The 21,049-nt window shown below is 38.4% G+C and overlaps 1 protein-coding gene across 1 annotated transcript in view; it reads right to left on the reverse strand.

The window, feature by feature from the left end:
• Positions 1-21,049, reverse strand: part of EFCAB5 (EF-hand calcium binding domain 5) — a 165,088-nt gene that overhangs the window by 56,376 nt on the left and 87,663 nt on the right. The window contains exons 9-10 of the mRNA XM_064582306.1: positions 3,767-3,866; positions 1,573-2,400 (exon numbers count right to left, since the gene is read on the reverse strand). Coding sequence (XP_064438376.1) covers positions 1,573-2,400; positions 3,767-3,866 — 928 coding nt within the window. The remainder of the gene's footprint in view (positions 1-1,572; positions 2,401-3,766; positions 3,867-21,049) is intronic.

Raw genomic sequence — 21,049 nt, forward strand, 5'->3', positions numbered from 1 at the left:
CCTCATATCAGTGAGATCATATGATACATGTCTTTCTCTGTTTGACTTATTTCACTCAACATAATACCCTCCAGTTCCATCCACGTCGTTGCAAATGGCAAGATCTCATTCCTTTTGATGGCTGCATAATATTCCATTGTATATATATACCACATCTTCTTTATCCATTCATCTGTCGATGGACATCTTGGCTCTTTCCACAGTTTGGCTATTGTGGACATTGCTGCTATAAACATCGCTACCCCTTCTTTTTTCTCCTTACCTTTTGGTTAGAATATGGACACGGTAGTGAGTCATCCAGGACTATGTGGTTAGAGGGGACACAAGATAGAACTTGAGCCACTGCTGAGTTCATGGGACTGAACTGTCATATAAGTTTTAACTTTTATATCAAAAGGAAAGAAACTCCTATGTTGTTTAGACATTGTTATTTTGTTTTGGTTTTGTTTATGTTTTTTTTAAGACACTGTCATTTTGGATCACTGTTACACCTAACAAAATTAAATCCTTACTAATAACAACTGATTGAATAGTAACTTAACGATTTTCCTAGCTGCATCCCTACTATGTATGGAGAGCCAAAAAATTAATAGCCCTATTTTATGGACAACCAATCATAATGCTGAAAAAATGAGATATTTCAATTTAGTTACTGATAATGTAGAATCTAGAACACAGGTTACTCATGTCTTAGGAGTTTTGAATAAGGATTTTCTTTGGGACTGTGGGTCCTTAAAATTAAAGAGCAGAACTTTAAAATATTTATGCCTAACTGAGGTCTTAAGTGGTATTGAGACTGGCTTTCTAAGAAGCTCGAATCTTTCAACAAAAAGGCATACATTGGCATAGGCAATTCAGAGGAAAAGTCTTCTGCAGAATAAATATTTGACATGCAGAGTGTTTTCTGTCTTAAATATAACTTTCAGAAACTCTTCTAGAACACACATCTTATATAACTAAAAAATGCAAGATCCAGTTTATAGTTGAAATAAAAGACATTTTAAAAAGTGGCTTCTAATATTAGACAGCACCACATTTAAAATGAAAAGGCTTCTAGGGCCCCTGGGTGGCTCAGTCGGTTAATCGACCGATTCTTGTTTTTGGCTCAGGTCATATCTCAGGGTCCTGGGATTGGGCCCCGCATTGGGCTCTGTGCTCAGCACAGAGTCTACTTGTCCCTGTTCCTCTGCGTCTCTTCCCGCTTTCTCTCTCTCTCAAATAAATAAATAAAATCTTAAAAAACAAAACAAAACTCCGAAAGGGCTTCTACTGCCTTTTCAGGAGTCCAGTGAAATTTTCTATATTTCTATATAGATAATATTACCAGATTGCTTCCTTATGAATGGGCTTCCCGTGCAAAAGGAATTCGAGGTAAATTGACAATAGAAACATTCTGGTTTGTATTTAATTGATTGTTCAAGGCCTGGACACATGTTGCGTAGCAAAATATCTAAGGTTTGAATGATCTGGTATGCCAGAAAAGATCCTAATTGGAATGAGTATTTTCTGAAAAGACTTAAACAATCACTCCACAAACATGAAGCTGATGTCATAGGTGAAATGCGTTACTACCTGAAAGATGATCTTTTCTTCTTGACGTTGGGACTTCCTCTTGCAGTTCAGGACTCACAGATAGTTCCTCTTCATATATTTGCTCCTGAGTCTTCTCTTCCCATGGGGAGATTTCAGTGTACTCATAGGAAGTAGCCTCCCTAGACATTTTACTTTCTCTGAAGATACTACCTCTTTCTGATTGTAAAGTTGAATCCTGTTGTTTTTCTGGAATTATCTCTCTGGATGGTTCTTGTTCTGCAGCTGACCCTTTGTGTGATCCTTGTTCTGCTACTGACTCTCTGTGTGATCCTTGTTCTGCTGTTGACCCTTTGTGTTGTCCTTGTGCTGATATTGATTCTCTGTAGAGTCCTTGTTCTGCAGTTGATTCCATGTTGACTCCTTGTTCTGAAGATGACACTCTTTGTGGTGGCCCTTGTTCTATGACTGAGTCACCATGTGGTCTTTGTTCTATTAACTCTCTACTTGATCCTTGTTCTGGAGTTGACCCTGTGTGGGTTTCTTGTTCTGTTACTGATTCTCTGTATAGTTCTTTTTCTCCAGTTGACTCTCTGTCTTGTTGTTCTTCGGTTGAAATTCTGTTTGGTTCTTGTTCTGAAGTCGTCTCTCTCTGCTCTTCTGGCAGTGTTGATTCATTATGTTCATCATGTTTATGTTGATCTTCTGGAGTTTCTAACAACTTGCTTTGGGTTTTGCTAGCATGTTTTTCAGAAAGTAATGCATTCATCTCTAAGAGCACTTTGTCAAAGTCTTCATAAATATGTTTCTGATTATCCATGTCTCCCCAGAACTCAGGCAAGTCTATCTCTTCAAATTCAATGAATGGCCCTAATGCAGAAAAAAAAAAAAATTTCCCTAAACAATTGATGTTATAATGAAGAATCAGAGCTAGTAAATTAATGCAATACAGTGTTGATCACAGTAATTTAACATAGGCCTATTGCTTTAAATAAATAACAGTTACCTTTACCTACAACACAATAAAAGCAAAAAAGATATTCAAGGGAACATAAAAGATGGTCACTACTGTAAGTTAGAAATTACCCCTTCCTAATAGGTGTGGTTTTGGATATAGCATGATTCTTCCTTTTCTACTTGGAGAGTTGCTTAGACTGTCAAGACAATAGAATTTATCCTCTATTTATGGTCCTCCAACAACAAGCATAGCATAGGGATGAAGAAGAGGACACATGTCTTCCACCTCAAATACCTTTTAAATATCTACAATATCAAAATAAAAGCAAATCTCTATCATTCACTGGGCTATGTTTTCCTAATATTCATTTTCTCCCCCTTCCTTATTCTCTCCCTTTCTTTCTTCTTCATTCCTCAATTCTTTTCCTCCACAACTTATGTGAACACCTGGTTCAGAATTCTAGGGAAAGATTGGATAGCATTCACTGGAATCCCACTCAAACAGTAAAACAACAATAATAACAAAACAACTCTGGTGTCCAGGACTACTCTATATCACCCATAGATTTTTAAGTGTCCAACTATTTTCACACAGAACTAAATTATCGACATTCTTTGGAAAACCCATCCATTCAAAGGCTTTCTGTTTAAAAAATAAAAATGGAGCATCTGGGTGGCTCAGTTGGTTAAACATCTGGCTCTTGATTTCAACTCAGGTCATGATCTCAGGGTTGTGAGATCAAGTGCCACATCAGGCTCTGTGCTGGGCGTGGAGTCGGCTTAAGATTCTCTCTCTCCTTCTCCCTTGGCCCCTCCCCCCTTTCTCCCTCTCAAAAAAACCCCCATAATCCTCCTTGTTTTGGTAGTAATATAAAAAAGATATCTTACTGTATAATTTCAGTAAAAGTGGAGAAGTAAAAATGCTTGGGAGAAGGAAACATTTTTCTTAGAAATTTTAGAATTCTAAGTTGGACATTAAAACTGGAATTACCATTACCAACTTAATTTCCAAAACATTCAGATTGCCACTCAAGCACCTCTTCATTTGAATGAACTTAAAATTGAGTTCTAACTTGACAACTTTTAGTATTGGACTATAGTGAAAAATACATCTAGTTGTGATGAAGAGTGAATTTTGTGAGGAATGAACAGTTAGATCAGCTATCATGATCTAAGGGAGATATCACGTGAAGGGATTCCATGGGAATACAATGACTTTTATCATAGGAGTATATTACGTCATTCTAGTTTGAGCATACTCCCTCTGAATGGCACTTACATTGTCTTGGGTTTCGCAGCAAACTTCTAAGCGTTTTTGAACTTTGGTCATAGAATGTTTCCAGCAAGGCCAATGTCCTCTGCCGATCCAAAAACCCTACCTAAGCAGAGAGTTTGCAATTAGTTGATACAGGAGATTTGAGATTTTTATGTAAATGGTTTATTGAAGCTTTTATCGTCACCACCACTACCATCATTATGTAAATAAAAGCTACAGAGTCAAAATCATGAAAGCTGTATCTTGCCTTTAGGCTTATACTCTACTTCCCCATGCTGTGACAAGTCAAAATACCTTGCACTTAATAGATGCTTAATAATAGTTACTGACTTAATAGTTACTTACCTTGCACTTAGTAGATGCTTAATTAAGTTACTGACTTAATAATAGTTACTGGCTAAATCCAATGTATAATGCTCAGTTTTTATCTAATTAGACCTGAATATGGCACTTGAAACACTTAACCACTCCCTACTTGTTCTTTTTTGCATCATTTTTGAGAAACATTTTAACTACAGAAAAATAGAGAAAATGATAAAACTAACACTTGTGTTCCCAACATCCAGAAATGATTATTGTTAATATTTTGCATATGTTTAATGACTTTAAAAACATATGATATCATAGTACATATGTACTTCTTAAAATTGCTTTTATTTACTCAACATTGAGATCAATTCATATATGTAAAGAAATATATTTTATTCCTTTTAGCTGCTGTATGGTATTCTATAATATGAAAACACTGTAATTTAAAAAACATTTTTTAAGATTTATTTATTTATTTGAGGGGGTAGGGGCAAAGGGAGAGGGAGAGAGAATCCTGAAGCAGACTCCCCACCCAGTGTGGAGCTTAGTCCTAGGACCCTGAGATCATGACCTGAGTGGAAATCAAGAGTTGGCTGCTTAACCAACTGAGCCACCCAGGTACCCCAAAAACACTGTAACTTTTTTTAAAAGTCCCTTTATTGATGGGTATTTAGATTATTTCCAGTGTTTAGATACCAAAATAATGCTGCAGTGGATATGCTTATACACATTCCTTGCATACATGTATAAACATTTCCCTAGGGTAATAATTAAAAGTGTTAATTAATGGATTGTATACTATGAGCATTTTTAAATTATGTTCAGTTAGCCAGCATATAGCATATCATTTAAGATTTTATTTATTTATCAGAGAGAGAGAGAGAGCACAAGCAGGGGGAGCATCAGGCAGAGGGAGAAGCAGGCTCCCTGCTGAGCAAGGAGCCCAATGTGGGGCTCGATCCCAGGACCCTGGGATCATGACCTGAGCTGAAGGCAGATGCCCAACCGACTGAGCCACCCAGGCATCCCTACTATGAGTATTTTCAGCTTTAGTAGTTATTGCCAAATTGCTCCACAAAATACCTATACCAATTTACTTCTCACTATTATTGAATGAGAATATCATTTCTCCATATCCATGCCAATACTTGATACTATTAGAGTTCATGATTTTTCCCAATCTGATGGGTTAAAAATGGTATCTGGTTATTTTAATTTGCATTTCCCTGATAATTAGTGAGATTAAATATATTTTCATATGTTTATTATGTATTTGTGTTTCCTCATCTATGGAAGGGTTTTTTATGTCCTTTTCCTTTCTTCAGTTGGGAAGAGTTGTCTCTTTCTTATTAATTTGTAAAGTTTTGATAATGATCATTCTGTTATCTATACAGTAAATACACTTTCCCAGTTTAATCTCTTATCTTTTTTTAAAGATTTTATTTATTTATTTGACAGAGAGAGACACAGCGAGAGAGGGAACACAAGCAGACGGAGTGGGAGAGGGAGAAGCAGGCCTCCCGCTGAGCAGGGAGCCCGATGCGGGGCTCGATCCCAGGACCCTGGGATCACGACCTGAGCCGAAGACAGACGCTTAACCGACTGAGCCACCCAGGTGCCCCAAATCTCTTATTTTTTAATTTAACTTTTGGTGAGTTTAGTCATATCAATGTTTTTAATTTTGAGGTAGCCAAATGTATCAATTATTTCTTGTATGGTTTGTGCTTATTGAGGTATTCTTTAAGAAATATTACCTATACCAAGGTCAAAAGTCATGCTCTATATGTGCTTCTAAAACTTTTATAATTTTGTTCTCCACATCCAGGTCTTTGATTAGATAGGACTTATTTTTGCTCATTATTGAGGCTCAAACCTAATTTTAATTTCTTCCCAACTGTCCTAACTTAGCATTTATTGATTAGTCTCTTCTCACCGAATTATTTGCTACCTATGCTATGCACTAAGTTCTCACATACTCATAAATCTGATGCCAGGCCCAATACTCTGTTAATATAGCTTTATTTTTAAAAAATCAGGGAAATCAGGGCGCCTGGGTGGCTCAGTTGGTTAAGCGCCTGACTCCTGATTTCGGCTCAGGTCATGATCTCAGGGTCATGGGATCGAGCCCCAGGACCAGCTCCATGCTCAGTGGATTCTCTCCCTCTCTCTCTGCTCATGATTTCTCTCTCTGTCTAAATAAATAAATAAAATATTTTTAAAAAAACACAGGGAAATCCTCCCCAACTTGTTCTTCTTTTTATAACTGTTTCTGCTATATTTGGACCTTCATTTCCATAGAGTTTTTAAAAAGGAAATCTTTTAAAAAAATACAACATACATTCATAAAAGTATACAGATAATAAGCAAATGGTTTTTATCACAGTATAATCACACACAGGAGCTGTTTCTCAAAGGAGAAAAAAAACACTAGTAGAGGGCATGATTTTGCTCCATAACTCAAGCAACCTATACTGTAATTCTTCTATGACAACTTGCCATAACATTCCAATTTGCCCCAGACACTTCAGATACTGTAGGATCATCTAGGTGATAAGGTATAAGGTAAAGAAGAGTTTTTGTGCTGCAGCCTACAAAGTCTACAAAGCTTTTTCTTGCTCTGGGACTTACTCTCGCAGCTGATAGCTCAATAAATGTAGAAGAGCAGCACATGAGAGTAAAGGTTGTTCCTAGAATGTAAAAAGGTCCAATAAGCATTGTGCCTCTTTCTTTGTGGCAGGTGGCACATTTGCCTTGTATTTGAGATATCCTGTCATGCTTCAGACTACTGGACTGCTAAAACTTTCACCAAGGTAGTAAACCCTGATTTTACATGGTTTTTATCTTTTACCCTCTGACACATATGGGTGTACCAAGGCATCTAACGCTTCTTCATGCTCAGCAGGTCCAATTGCCATGATGGAAATCATCAAGGTAGTAGATCTGACATTCTGTGAGATGTCTGCATACTAGATTATAATAGAAAGAAAAAGGGCTGTCTTACTTCTATGGTAAGGCATAAAAGTATAGTGCTGACAGGTAAAGTCAAACTTCTGTTTGTCCTTGTAAACTGCTCTGGAGAAAACAGTATTTGACAATCCAATAGTTGTGAGTGAGGGGCTGTGTCAGTTTGGTTCAATAAAGATTCCACATGGTGAAGAACAACTGCAAATGGAGTCATAGTAACCTACAAACATTCTTTAAGATCTATCTTCTGCATAGGCGAAAGAGGAGAATCAGACAAGAATGTGATAATGTTACTTCTTCTGTATCCTTCACATCATTCATATATTTTTATGTCTAATTTCTGTGGAATTGTTTTGGGTTTGTTTGTTTGTTTGTTTGTTTGGTAAATGGTAAATTTACCAAATGGTAAATTCTGGCAGACAGAGAAGAGAAAGTTCAGGAGTTTCTATTTGGTCCTTCCTACCATGATAGCCTTCAGCCTCCAATTTGTGAGGATCCTGCCAGTTGCTGAAGATGTCTATTCCAATTATACATTCAGGAACCAGAAATAAACATAGCTAAAGACACAGATTAATTGGGAGACCAAAATAGCATTTATCACCTGTTAGCCATAAACTCTAATTTTAACCAGTGGTCCACTGGGGCATTTTGAGATTCTAGGGATTAGTATTAACTTGGAGTCAGTGTCTGGTAATCTCAGAAAGTCTGGGATATTTCCCTCTTTCCAGTGTTTTCCACCCTAGTAAATGGCTATAGGTCTTTTGAGGAACACTTGGAGTAAGATCTACTGTATATGCTTGAGGCAATCTTGAGGATTCTTCCTCAAGAGAGCCAGCCTCCTGTTCTAAATCAAAGAATTCTGGGCGTGTAAATTGTATGGAAACTGGATAAGAAGCCAAGATTCTCCACTGAGGTGTCTCAACTCATGTTTCTGGCCCCATAGTTAGAGATTTTCTGTAAATAACTTTAGTGATAATTTGGTAGACATCCTATGTATTTAACCTCTAAGGAAACCACTATCACCACAGAAAATCCATGTGGGTCAAAATTTTCAGATAGCCACTCTAGTTCTTTGCTGTTCATTGTGGTAATTCCAATTATACATTAAGTAGGTAAATAGCCATAGTGTGAGTCCTAGACAAAATGAGCCCATTATATTATGGACTTTGATCTTGGGCATTGAGTCAAAATACCATTTATCTATGATATCTATAAGCACAGACTTTGACCAGTAGACCTTGTCTCTGACAGTTAAACACTGTCTTCTATCACTCTGGAATCCCATAATTTCAATGGCAGTGTCTACTATCATCATCTTCAGCCTACAGAGGACAGCTACCAAACAGCTTTTTAGAGATGCTAATGCTCCCCCACATTAATGTATTTCTCAAGAAAGTATCATCTGGGCCTTCTGGGAGGATATGGTAAAGGTTCATAATAGGCAGGCTACATAAGAGAAGTCAACTTTAGCAACATTAGCCTTTGGATTTCTTCCTCTATAGTATGCCAAGAAGATTCTGGCATCTCAATCTCATTGAATGTAGGCCATATTTGGGTCAAGGTTTCAATTTACCTACCTATGTTAAAACCATTCCCGTATACTCAAAATATTACTGCTAAGTAAATCTTCTAAGTACAACAATATTGACAAGTTTGAGCCAATCCAAACTTATATTCATTCTTCTTAGTCTAAAAGTTTTATAAACAGGGGCTCCTGGGTGGCTCAGTCATTAAGCGTCTGCCTTCGGCTCAAGTCATGATCCCAGGGTCCTGGAATCGAGCCCTGCATCGGGCTCCTGCGGAACCTGCTTCTCCATCTCCCACTCCCCCTGCTTGAATTCCCTCTCTCACTTTGTCTCTCTCTGTCAAATAAATAAATAAAATCTTTTTAAAAAATTAAAATTTTATAAACTATCCCCACACATATCCTCCAGGTTTTTGCTGCTATGAATGAGCAAAAACTTGTTATTCTCTTGCAGTACCAACAATAACTTCTCAGTACAGATTTGACTGTCCTGATGGGACATGCTGAGATCTGACCCCAATTTTGGGTCTAAAGGCAATGAATGTTGTACAGGTGGACCTTAAGGAAAATAGACATACCCCTGCAAACTAATTGCCTTAAGTGAAGTTATCATAGGGACTCTAAGGAAAGAAAAGTTAATATTCTCAAGTAGGAGAGAAGGGATTGCTTTTGCTGCCAAGGGAGGCTTAGAGAGATTTGTAGCTCAAGTCTTAGCTTTCATCCAAATGTAAACATTCCAAGTCTTAAGGTCCCTCTATTTTCCAAGAGGCATGGTAATATTTCATTCCTTTTAATGGTTGAGTAATATTCCATTATATATATATAGCACCTCCTCTTTATCCATTCATCTATCAATGGATACTTGGGCTGCTTCCATAATTTGGCTATTGTAAATAATGCTGCTATAAACATAGGGGCTGTGAAATTGAGCACTGCATTGGGCTCCAGGCTCAGTGTGGAATCTGCTTGAGATTCTCCCTTTCCGCATACCCTTCCCCCCACTTGCGCTCTCTCTCTAAAATAAATAAATAAAATCTTAAAAAAATGAAAAGGAAGTGATAGACTTAGCCTTACTAAATCACGTATATGTTCTAGTGAATTCAACTTTTATTTTTAAAGATTCCTTAGGATTGGCACACCTGGGTGGCTCAGTCATTTAAGCATCAGACTTCAGCTTAGGTCATGATCACAGGGTCCTGGGATCAAACTATGCATCAGGCTCCACACTCAGCAGGGAGTTTGTTTCTCCCTCTCCCTCTGCCCCTTCCCCCACTTGTGCATGCTCTCTCTCTCAAATAAATAAATAAAATCTTAAAAAGAAAGATTCCTTAGGATTTTATACATAGGAGATCATGAAATTCCTGAATAAAGAAAATTTTCTTTTTCTTTTCATGCCTTATTTCATTGGCTACTACTTCCAGTACTGTGTTAAATAAAAGTGGATATCCTTGCCTTGTCCCTGATATAAAGAGGAAATCATTAAAATTTTCACCATTAAGTATAACTGCAGGTTTTTCATAGATGCTCTTTATTAGGTTAAAGAAATTCTATTTCTATTTGCTGAGAGGTTTTTTGTTTTTGTTTTTAAATGATGAATAGGGGGCGCCTGGGTGGCTCAGTTGGTTAAGCGACTGCCTTCAGCTCAGGTCATGATCCTGGAGTCCCGGGATCGAGTCCCGCATCGGGCTGCCTGCTCGGCAGGGAGTCTGCTTCTCCCTCTGACCCTCCTCCCTCTCATGCTCTCTGTCTCTCATTCTCTCTGTCTCAAATAAATAAATAAAATCTTTAAAAAAAAAATAAATAAATGATGAATAGGTGTTGAATTTTGTCAGATGATCATATAGCTTTTATTAATCTCTCCTACTATTCTTAATGGTAGCCTTGCTGGATATTCTTTTTTTTTTTTTAGATTTAATTTTTTAGACTTTATTTATTTGAGAGAGAGGGAGAGTGATAGAGAGAGAGCACAAGCGGGGAGGAGGGGCATAGGAAGAGGGAGAAGCAGGCTCCCACTGAGGAGGGAGCCCAACATGGGGCTCAATCTCAGGACTCTAGGATCATGACCTGAGCCAAAGGCAGATGCTTAACCGACTGAGCCACCCAGGTGCCGCTGGATAGAGTATTCTTGGCTGCAGATATTTCTCATTCAGCACTTTGAATAATTATGCTACTTTTTTTGACTTGCAAAATTTTTGTTGAAAAATATCCTGCTAGCCGTATGGGCTTTCCCTTGTAAGTTATTGACTTCTTTTATCTTGCTGTGTTTAAGATTTTTGCTTTATCACTATATATTGCAAATTTAATTACAATATGTCTTGGTGTGGGTGGGCTTTTGTTGATTTTGAAGGGAGTTCTCTGTGCCTCATGAATCTGATTATCTGTTTCCTTTCCCAGATCAGGACAGTTTTCAGGTATCATTTCTTCAAATACATTTTCTTTTTTATTTTTTTAAAAGATTTTATTTGACAGAGAGAGACACAGTGAGAGAGGGAACACAAGCAAGGGGAGTGGGAGAGGGAGAAGCAGGCTTCCTGCGGAGCAGGGAGCCTGATGCAGGGCTCGATCCCAGGACCCTGGGATTATGACCTGAGCCAAAGGCAGATACTTAATGACTGAGTCACCCAGGTGCCTTTCAAATAAATTCTCTGTCCCCTTTTCTCTCTCTTAGTCTTCTGGGACTCTTATAATGCGAATGTTATTATGTTTGATGGAGTCACTGAGTTCCCTAAGTCTATTCTCATTTTGTGTAATTTTTTTTCTCTTTTGTCCAGCTTTATTACCTTACAATACTCTGTCTTCTAAGTCACTAATCCATTCCTCTGCTTTTTCCATCCTGCAATTCATTCCCTCAAGCATGTTTCTCATTTCACTTATTCAGCCCTTTATCTCTGCTATGCTATTCCTTATCTCTGTGTTAAGGGTCTCACTCATGTCTTCTACTCTTTTCTCAAATCCAGTGAGTATCATTATGATCATGCTTTAAATTCTCTATCAGGCATGTTATGTATATCTGTTTCACTGTATCTCTGGCCGTGGTCTTGTCCTGTTCTTTCATTTGGGATAAATTTCTCTGTCTTTTCATTTTGTCTGCCTCTCTGTGTCTGTTTCTGCATGTTAAGAAAGTCAGCTATGTCTTCTGCTCTTGAAAGTAGTGACTTTATGAAGAGATGGTCCTGGAGTGCCCTGCAGTGCAGTATTCCCCTGTTCACCAAAACCTGGCACTTCAGGAGAGTATCCTATGTATGTTGTTTATGCCCTACTGTTATGTCTGAGTCACTTTTCCTTTCAGTGCAGTCATCTGCACTGACTCTTTGCCTGTTGTGGGCTGTGCTTGCTCTCTGTGGTGTTAGTGGGACCCAGGCAGGCCAGCTCTGAGGGGGTGTGCCTGCCAGGGAACTTGGCAGCAGGGCAGTGGTGTTAGCAAAATTTGCATTGGGCCACTAGTCCTATGCCAGATCCCCCAAAGTGTTGCAGTGGCTGGGGGCTGCACGATGGGGCAGCTGGGGGTGTGAGGCTGGGTGCAGCTTGTGGTGATGGCTGAGCTCAGTGGGCAAAAGTGGCTGGAGGCCGTTAGTGGCAGCTGTGCACCTGGTGACTGTGATGAGCCTTGAGCCCTGGGCTTAGGCTAAAAGTGTCTGTGCAGTGCTGCCTCCTACATGGCTCTGTGTTTATGCTGGGGGGATAATAGTGGAAATAGTAGGAGGAAAATAGTGCCTGCCAGATCCCTCATTTTCAAAGAAGCTCCCCAACATGCTGCGAAATCAGTGTGAACAGTTCTATCTCCCCTTTGCCCTGGCATTGTGCAAACTGTCTTTTTTTTTTTTTTTTTTTTTTTTGCCTCTCTGAGCAGGTTGCTGTCTCTTTAAGGGTGGCAAGCCAGCTATCACTCACCCTCCCAGCTTGCCCGGTGCTAAGTCAGAGGACTTTTAAAGCTCCAGGATCCAAGTCCCACTGGTTTTACAAACTCACAGAATTCAGTCCCTCTGATTTTTAAAGTCAAATCTTGTGGGGATTAGTCTTCCCTGTGTGAGCTCCCTGGTGTGAGGGCCTATTTCTCTCCCCTCTCCATGCACACAGCTCCTTCCCACCTACCAGCAACCTCCGTCCACCTTTCTGACCTTCCTAACCTTTCAGATGCACCTTCTTCTCTATATTTATTGTGGAGTTTGTTCTGCCAGTCTTTGTATCACTCTATGGTTTACTGACTTAGATGTGGATGGTATCTAGTTGTAAATGTGGAATGGGGTGAGCTCATGGTCCTTCTACTCCACCATCTTCCCAAGCTCTCTCCTGGTTCTTGCATTTTTATCCAGCTCAATAATCTCTGCCTTTTGACTGGACAATACAGACATATACATTCAATGTAATTAGCATTATGGTTGGCTTTAAATATAGAATTTTGCTATTTGTTCCATTTTTTCTTTGTTTTTGCTTCCTTTCCTGCCTTCTTTCAATTACATTTTAATATTCCATTTATCTGCACAATTAGCTTAACAGTTATATCTTTTTTTCCTAGTAATTGTTCTAGGTCTAACATTATGCAACTTTAAATTACCACAGTCTACCTTTAAATAATAATATATACTTCACACCTAAAGTAAGAAACTTACTTTTATTTTCTCCCACCTATAATTTTTGCTATTGTCATACGTTTCACTTCTACATGATATAAACTAATAACCTGTCATAGGTTTGCTTCAAAGAGTAAATTGTCATTTAAATAAAATTTTAAATGAAGATAAAGGACTTTTATAACTACTCACATATCCACCTCCCCCTTCAGTATGGATAGTGTCTATTGCTATGTCTTCATGCTTACTCATTTTTCTTCTGCAGTGTCTAATCTGATACCCAATCCCATGTAGTAGTTTTAATTTCATCTATTATTATTATTTTTTAATCTCTAGGAGTTCTATTTGAGACATGGTTGGTTGAAACATGAACCTAGTTGGTGGTGAAACATGAACAGTGAATTTCTGATCCTGGTTAATACTTAGAAGATCATTGTTCCTCATTCAACAAAGCAAATCTCCTGCTGATTTTTTTTAAATAGAATGCTCCAAGAACTAGTATTGACTTTTCATGCTATCTAGCTAATTCTAAAAACTTGAGTTGAATAAATATCTCTGAGAAAGCACTCTGCCTTCGGAAGTCTTTAAGGACCACTCTGAATGGTGGATTCTGAGCCTCATTTCAGTTGACCACATGTTTTGTTATGAACATTTCTCTAGGCTCGTGTAGCTATAGGTATACAAATACGTGTACCTATGTATATCTATCTATCTATCTATCTATCTATCTATCTATCTATCTATCTATGTATCTATGTATCTATCCATATAGTTTTTGTTATTTGCTTTACAAAAATGGGATTATATTACATACGTTTCTCCATATTTTACTTTTTCCACTCAGTAATAATGCATAAAAACTCCTCTAAGTCAACTGGTATAGATGTATTCAATTTTATAAATGCTGCATGATATTCCAAGATGTAGATGTACCATCATTTTTTTAAACATTTCCCCACAGATAACCATTCCCTTAATCTCTTTCTTTCTCTCTCCCTCTTTTTTTTCATGTATAAACAATACCACAGAAATCATCCTTGTACATGTGTTTTTTATTTACTAATGCTTTTATTTCTTTGGATAAAAATTTTAGGTATGGGATTACTTGGTTGAAAGATGCATTTCTTATTTAAGCTGATATAGCCAGATTGCTTTACAAAGATACTGTGACTATTAAATTTTCACCAGGAATATTTGAAAAAATAATTTTCTGCTATCCTTACCAGTAATAGATATTATTTTATTTTATTTTTATTTTATTATGTTATGTTAGTCACCATACAATACATCATTAGTTTTTGATGTGGTGATCCATGATCCATTGTTTTCGTATAACACCCAGTGCTCCATGCAGTACGTGCCCTCCTTAATACCCATCACCGGGCTAACCAATCCTCCCTCCCCCCTCCCCTCTAAAACCCTGTTTGTTTCTCAGAGTCCATAGTCTCTCATGGTTCATCTCTCCCTCCAATTCCACCCCCCCATTTTTCCCTTCCTTCTCCTAATGTCCTCCATGCTATTCCTTATGTTCCACAAATAAGTGAAACCATATGATAATTGACTTTCTCTGCTTGACTTATTTCACTTAGCATAATCTCCTCCCGTCCCATCCATGTTGATGTAAAAGTTGGGTATTCATCCTTTCTGATGGCTGAGTAATATTCCATTGTATATATGGACCACATCTTCTTTATCCATTCATCTGTTGAAGGGCATCTCAGCTCTTTCCACAGTTTGGCTATTGCGGACATTGCTGCTATAAACATTAGGGTGCATATGGCCCTTCTTTTCACTACCTCTGTGTCTTTGGGGTAAATACCCAGGAATGCAATTGCTGGGTCATAGGGTAGCTCTATTTTTAATTTTTTGAGGAACCTCCACACTGTTTTCCAAAGTGGCTGTACCAACTTGCATTCCCACCAACAGTGTAAGAGGGTTCCCCTTTCTCCACAACCTCTCCAACATTTGTTGTTTCTTCCCCTGTCCATTTTTGCCATTCTAACTGGTGTAAGGTGGTATCTCAAAACAAAGAGGCAACCCACAGAATGGGAGAAGATATTTGCAAATGACACTACAGATAAAGGGCTGGTATCCAAGATCTATAAAGAACTTCTCAAACTCAACACCCAAAAAACAAATAATCAAGTCAAAAAGTGGACAGAAGATATGAAAAGACACTTCTCTGAAGAAGACATACAAATGGCTAACAGACACATGAAAAAATGTTCATAGATATTATTATTTTAAAATATTTTTGCTCATCTGTTGAGTACCTAGTGATTCCATTAGTTGTTCATATCCTTTGCACATTTTTCTTTGGGGCTTTATATAGTGTCCTACTGATACCGTAAAGAAAGTTAGTTCAGTGTCACCATAGTACTTGTTAACTCTGACTGTATGGCATTCATCACACTGAATCATTTGGAAGTTTTCTTTTTTTATTTTTTTTAAGATTTTACTTATTTATTTGACAGAGAGAGGGAGAGAGCACAAGCAGGGGGAACAGCAGAGGGAGAGGGAGAAGCAGGCTCCCTGCTGAGCAGGGAGCCCAACACAGGGCTCCATCCCAGGACCCTGGTAACATGACCTGAGCTGAAGGACCCTGGGGTCACAGCCTGAGCTGAAGGCAGATGCTTAACCAATTGAGCCACCCAGGCACCCCGCATTTGGAACCTTTGTTTTGATGTTTGCTGCTTATGCCCATGGTTCTCCTTGTCCCGGCCCTGGGTGTCTTCCTGGGGATACTCCCAGAACTTTTGCTGCCATCTTCTCTGCACACCCACACCCCTTCCCACATGTATTTAGGATCACTCATCACCTTTCCTCTAGCCACAGGAGTGGGACTACCCTCAGGACCATCCACTAAGACCTTCCTTCTGCAGTGGATACCATTTCTCTTTAGTACCACGTTGAATTCAAGACTTCTCTACCAAGTTTGCAGTCTCTGAGATACACCCAGGAAATGAAGCATAAGCCCTGATGTTCTTAAATTTCTCCTCAACCTACCTGGAATTTCTAAGAGTGTCTATAATGTTGCCTTTGGCCTCTAATCCTGATTGGGGCCCAGGGGTAGGGGATTAGATACTAACTTAGGGACCCAGACAACCTCCAAGCCCTAGTCACATCTCCTCCAACCTCCTCCTATCAGCTGCTCACAATTTCCATGATAGAAAAGGTGCTTTGATGTCATGTTTTACATTCTTCCTTACTCTATGTTTCTCCTTTATTTATTTTATTTATTTTAAAGATTTTATTTATATAGGGGCACCTGGGTGGCTCAATTGGTTAAGAATCTGCCTTCGGTTCAAGTCATGATCCTGGGCTCTCCCGGTCAGGCTTCCTGCTCAGCGGGGAGAATGCTTCTCCCTCTCCCTCTGCTCCTCCCCCTCCCCCGCCCCTCATGCACACACTCTCTCTCTCTCAAATAAATAAATAAGATCTTTAAAAAAACATTTAAAAAAAGATCTTATTTATTTATTTGAGAGAGAGTGTGTATGTACAGGTGGGGGTAGGGGCAGAGGAAGAGGGAGAAACAGACTCCCCACTGAGCATGGAGCATGATGCAGGGCTCAATCCCAGGACCCTGAGATCATGACCTGAGCCAAAGGGAGACATTTAACCAACTGAGCCACCCAGGTGCCCCTCTCCATCCTTTTTCAAGAGCTCAGCATTTTTTTTTCTTTTTTTAAAAATACATATTTAGCTCCTGGAGACTGAAATTACCAATTATCAGATGTAAGGAATCAAAATGAATTCCAGTGCATCCAAATATAATTTAAGACTTTTTCACTAAAGACTAAAAATAAAAATAGTTTATATGTCGTTTTTACATTTTAATCCATATCATGAATATTGGCATGCTACATATTCAATGCATTTAATTTTCCATGCCCACAAGAAGAATTATTTATATATTTGGCCAAAAAAGATCAAATAGCTTCTATTTTTTAATTTAAATTCAATTAATTAACATATATTAGTTTCAGAGGTAGAGTTCAGTGATTCATCAGTCTTATATAATACCCAGTGCTCATTACATCATGTGCCCTCCTTAATGTCCATCACCCAGTTACCCCACCCCCCGCCCACCTCACCTCCAGCAACCCTCAGTTTGTTTGCTATCATTAAGAGTCTCTTGGGGCGCCTGGGTGGCTCAGTCAGTTAAGCGTCTGCCTTCGGCTCAGGTCATGATCTCAGGGTCCTGGGATCGAGCCCCGCATCAGGCTCTCTGCTCCACGGGAAGCCTGCTTCTCCCTCTCACACTCCCCCTGCTTGTGTTCCCTCTTTCGCTGTGTTTCTCTCTGTCAAATAAATAAAAACTTAAAAAAAAAAAAAAAAAAGAATCTCTTATGGTTTGTCTCCCTCTCTGATTTTGTCTTGTTTTATTTTTTCCTTTCTTCCCCTATGATCCGTTTTGTTTCTTAAATTCCACATATGAAGAGCTCGGCATTTTCAGTTGAACTCTTTTTTGAACTCTTTTTTCAGCTACTGGTTAAAAACATTCAGAAACTCAATTAACTTCTTTATTCTAGACTGTATCTACTTCCCCTCCAAGATCAGCACATAAATACTGTTTGAATGCTGAGAAGAAAATAAAAGAGCACAAGCAAACCACAGCCAACTCCTCTAAATATTATCCAACTATGTTTGTTATGGCACATGAGTTGGTATTACAGTGGCCAGAAAGAATAGTTGTTCTCCAGGCATTTACCAGGGAGAAAAATCTCAACCCCCATGTCACCCAATATTTATTATTATAAGCTCTGTTAAAAAAAGCAATATTCAAGGAGGATTGCCTGAAAGATGCATAGACATTTCAGATTTTATAAAATATATTCCTTACTTAAACCAAATTGGCAGGGATCTGAGAACCTAGACTACAATATATTGGCTCCTTTAAGAATTGCTTTTTTGGGGGTGCCTGGGTGGCTCCGTCAGTTAAGCAACCAATTCTTCATTTCAGCTCAGGTCACAATCTCAGGGCCATGAGATTAAGCTTCGTGCAGGGATCCACACTGGGACGGGAGCCTGCTTAAGATTCTCTCTCTCCCTCTGCTGTACTCTCTCTCTCTCTCAAAAATATTTGCTTTTTCTGAATTGTAGTCTTATCTGGTGTCATTTGCTTATACTTAAGGTAGTTATAAGAAAGTGACCTAAGAAAGCCATTGTTTCATCTATTATAAGACCATTATAAAGGATGTTCACTTCATTGCATGGAGCCCTTTAAATGAGTACTTCCAGGAGAAACTCTTGACTATACTTTGAATCCTAAATTTCTGTACTTCTTCTTTTTCTTTTTGGAGAGGGAGGGGGGAGGGGGGACAGGGAAAGGGAGAGAGAGAATCTCAGGCAGGCTCCACACTTGGTGCAGAGCCCAACGTGGGGCTCAGTCTCACAATTTTGAGATCATGAAATCAAGAGTCAGACACTTAACCAACTGAGCCACCCAGGTGCCCCTGAACTTAAAAAAAAAAAGATTTTATTCAATTCCAGTTAGTTAACATACAGTGTAATATTATTTTCAGGTGTAGGGCGCCTGGGTGGCTCAGTTGGTTGAGCGACCGCCTTCGGCTCAGGTCGTGATCCTGGAGTCCCGGGATTGGGGCCGCATCCGGCTTCCTGCTCAGTGGGGAGTCTGCTTCTCCCTCTGACCCTCCTCCCTCTCATGTTCTCTCTCTATCATTCTCTTTCTCTCTCAATAAATAAAAAAAATCTTTAAAAAAATATCATTTTCAGGTGTAGAATTAAGTGATTCAACACCTATATACAACACCTGGTGCTTATCAAAACAAATGCCCTCCTTAATCCCCATTACCTATTTAACCCATCCCCCCACCCACATTCCCTCTGGTAACCATCCATTTGTTCTCTATAATTAAGAGTCTGGGGGTGCCTGGGTGTTGTAGAATCACTGAATTCTACTCCAGAAACCAATATTGCATTGTATGTTAACTAAAATTTAAATTAAAATTTTTTTAAAAGTCTGTCTCTTGGTTTGCCTCGTTTTCCCCCCATGTTCATTTGTTTTGTTTCTTAAATTCCACATATGAGTGAAATCCTATGGTATTTGTCTTTCTCTGACTTATTTCGCTTAGCATAATACTCTCTAGCTCCATCCACGTTGTTGCAAATGGCAAGATTTCATTCTTTTTTATGGCTGAGTGATACTTAATAATAAATTCTCTCTCTCTCTCTCTCTCTATATATATATACATCTATACATAGATGTATATATACCACATCTTCTTTATCCATTCATCAATTGATGCATATTTGGGCTCTTTCCATAAGTTGGCTATTGTTGATAATGTTGCTATAAACATCGGGGTGCATGTATCCCTTTAAATTAGTATTTTTGTATTCTTTGGGTAAATACCTAGTACTGCAATTGCTGGATGGTAGGGTAGTTCTAATTTTATCTTTTTGAGGAACCTCCATACTGCTTTCCAGAGTGGCTGTATCAGGCCTACCTCAAGAAGCAAGAAAAATCTCAAATAACCTAACCTTACACCTACGAAGCAGGAAAAAGAACAACAAATGAAGCCTAAAGCCAGCAGAAGAAGGGAAATAATACAGCTTATAGCAGAAATAGATGATATAGAAACTAAAAAAAACAATAGAACAAATCAATGAAACCAGGAGCTAGTTCCTTGAAAAAATTAATAAAATTAATAAACCCTAGCTAGAGCTATCAAAAAGAGAAAGGATCCAAATAAATAAAATCACAAATGAGAGAGGAGAACTAACAACCAACACCACAGAAATACAAGCAATCATAAAAGAATATTATGAAAAACTATATGCCAACAAATTGGACAATCTGGAAGAAATGATAAATGCCTAGAAACATATACACTACCAAAATTGAAATAGGAAGAAATACAAAACTTGAACAGACTGATAACCAGCAAAGAAATTGAATCAGTAATCAAAAATCTCCCAAAAAACAAAAGCCCAGGGCCAGACGGCTTCACAGGGGAATTCTACCAAACATTTAAAGAAGAGTTAATACCTATTCTTCTCAAACTATTCAAAAAAGGAAAGAAGGAAAGAAAGGAAGAAAGGAAGAAAAGAAAGAAAGAAAGAAAAGAAAGAAAGAAAGAAAGAAAGAAAGAAAGAAAGAAAGAAAGAAAGAAAGAAAGAAAGAAAGAAAGAAAAAGGAAAACTTCCAAATCCATTCTGAGGCCATGATTACCCTGATACCAAAACCAGATAGACTCCACTAAAAAAAGAGAACTATGGGCCAATATCTCTGATGAGCATGGATGCAAAAGTTTTCAATAAAATACTAGCAAATCAAATCCAACAGTACCTTTAAAGAATCATTCACCACTCAAGTGGGACTTATTCCTTGCTGCAAGGGTGATTCAATATTTGTGCTTCCTCTCAACACCAGTTTATATTTATCTCACAAACATTGTCAATAGAGTATTTAGTTATGTTTCCCTTTTCATGTTCACTGCTAGGAACCTAGCTTAGATTCAAACTTGTAGATGACCCAGAACAAATATTTAGGTCATTATAGTATGCAATTTGGGCTTTGTTCCCAGCTTCATTCAGTATCCTCTCATTTTTTTCTTCTTTCATCCTACTTTTTATCTTTATGTTCCTTTGTTGCATTTTATCTAATTTCATAAGCTTCCTTAAATCTTTTCTGGAGCATGGGGATACAAACAAATATAAAGTTCTAAACAAATGTATTTTTTTTAAAGATTTTATTTATTTGTCAGAAAGAGAGAGAGCACAAGCAAGGGGAGCACAGGCAGAGGGAGAAGCAGGCTCCCTGCTGAGCAAGGAGCCTGATGGGGGACTTGATCCCAGGATCCTGGAATCATGACCTGAGCCTAAGGCAAACGCTTAAGTGACTGAGCCACCCAGGTGCCCCACAAATGTATTTTAATAAAGCTTGTATCTATT

Source organism: Mirounga angustirostris, unplaced genomic scaffold (assembly GCF_029215605.1).
Source record: "Mirounga angustirostris isolate CCGP_5_RB_7025 unplaced genomic scaffold, mMirAng1.0.hap1 SCAF_17, whole genome shotgun sequence".
Lineage (NCBI taxonomy): Eukaryota > Metazoa > Chordata > Mammalia > Carnivora > Phocidae > Mirounga > Mirounga angustirostris.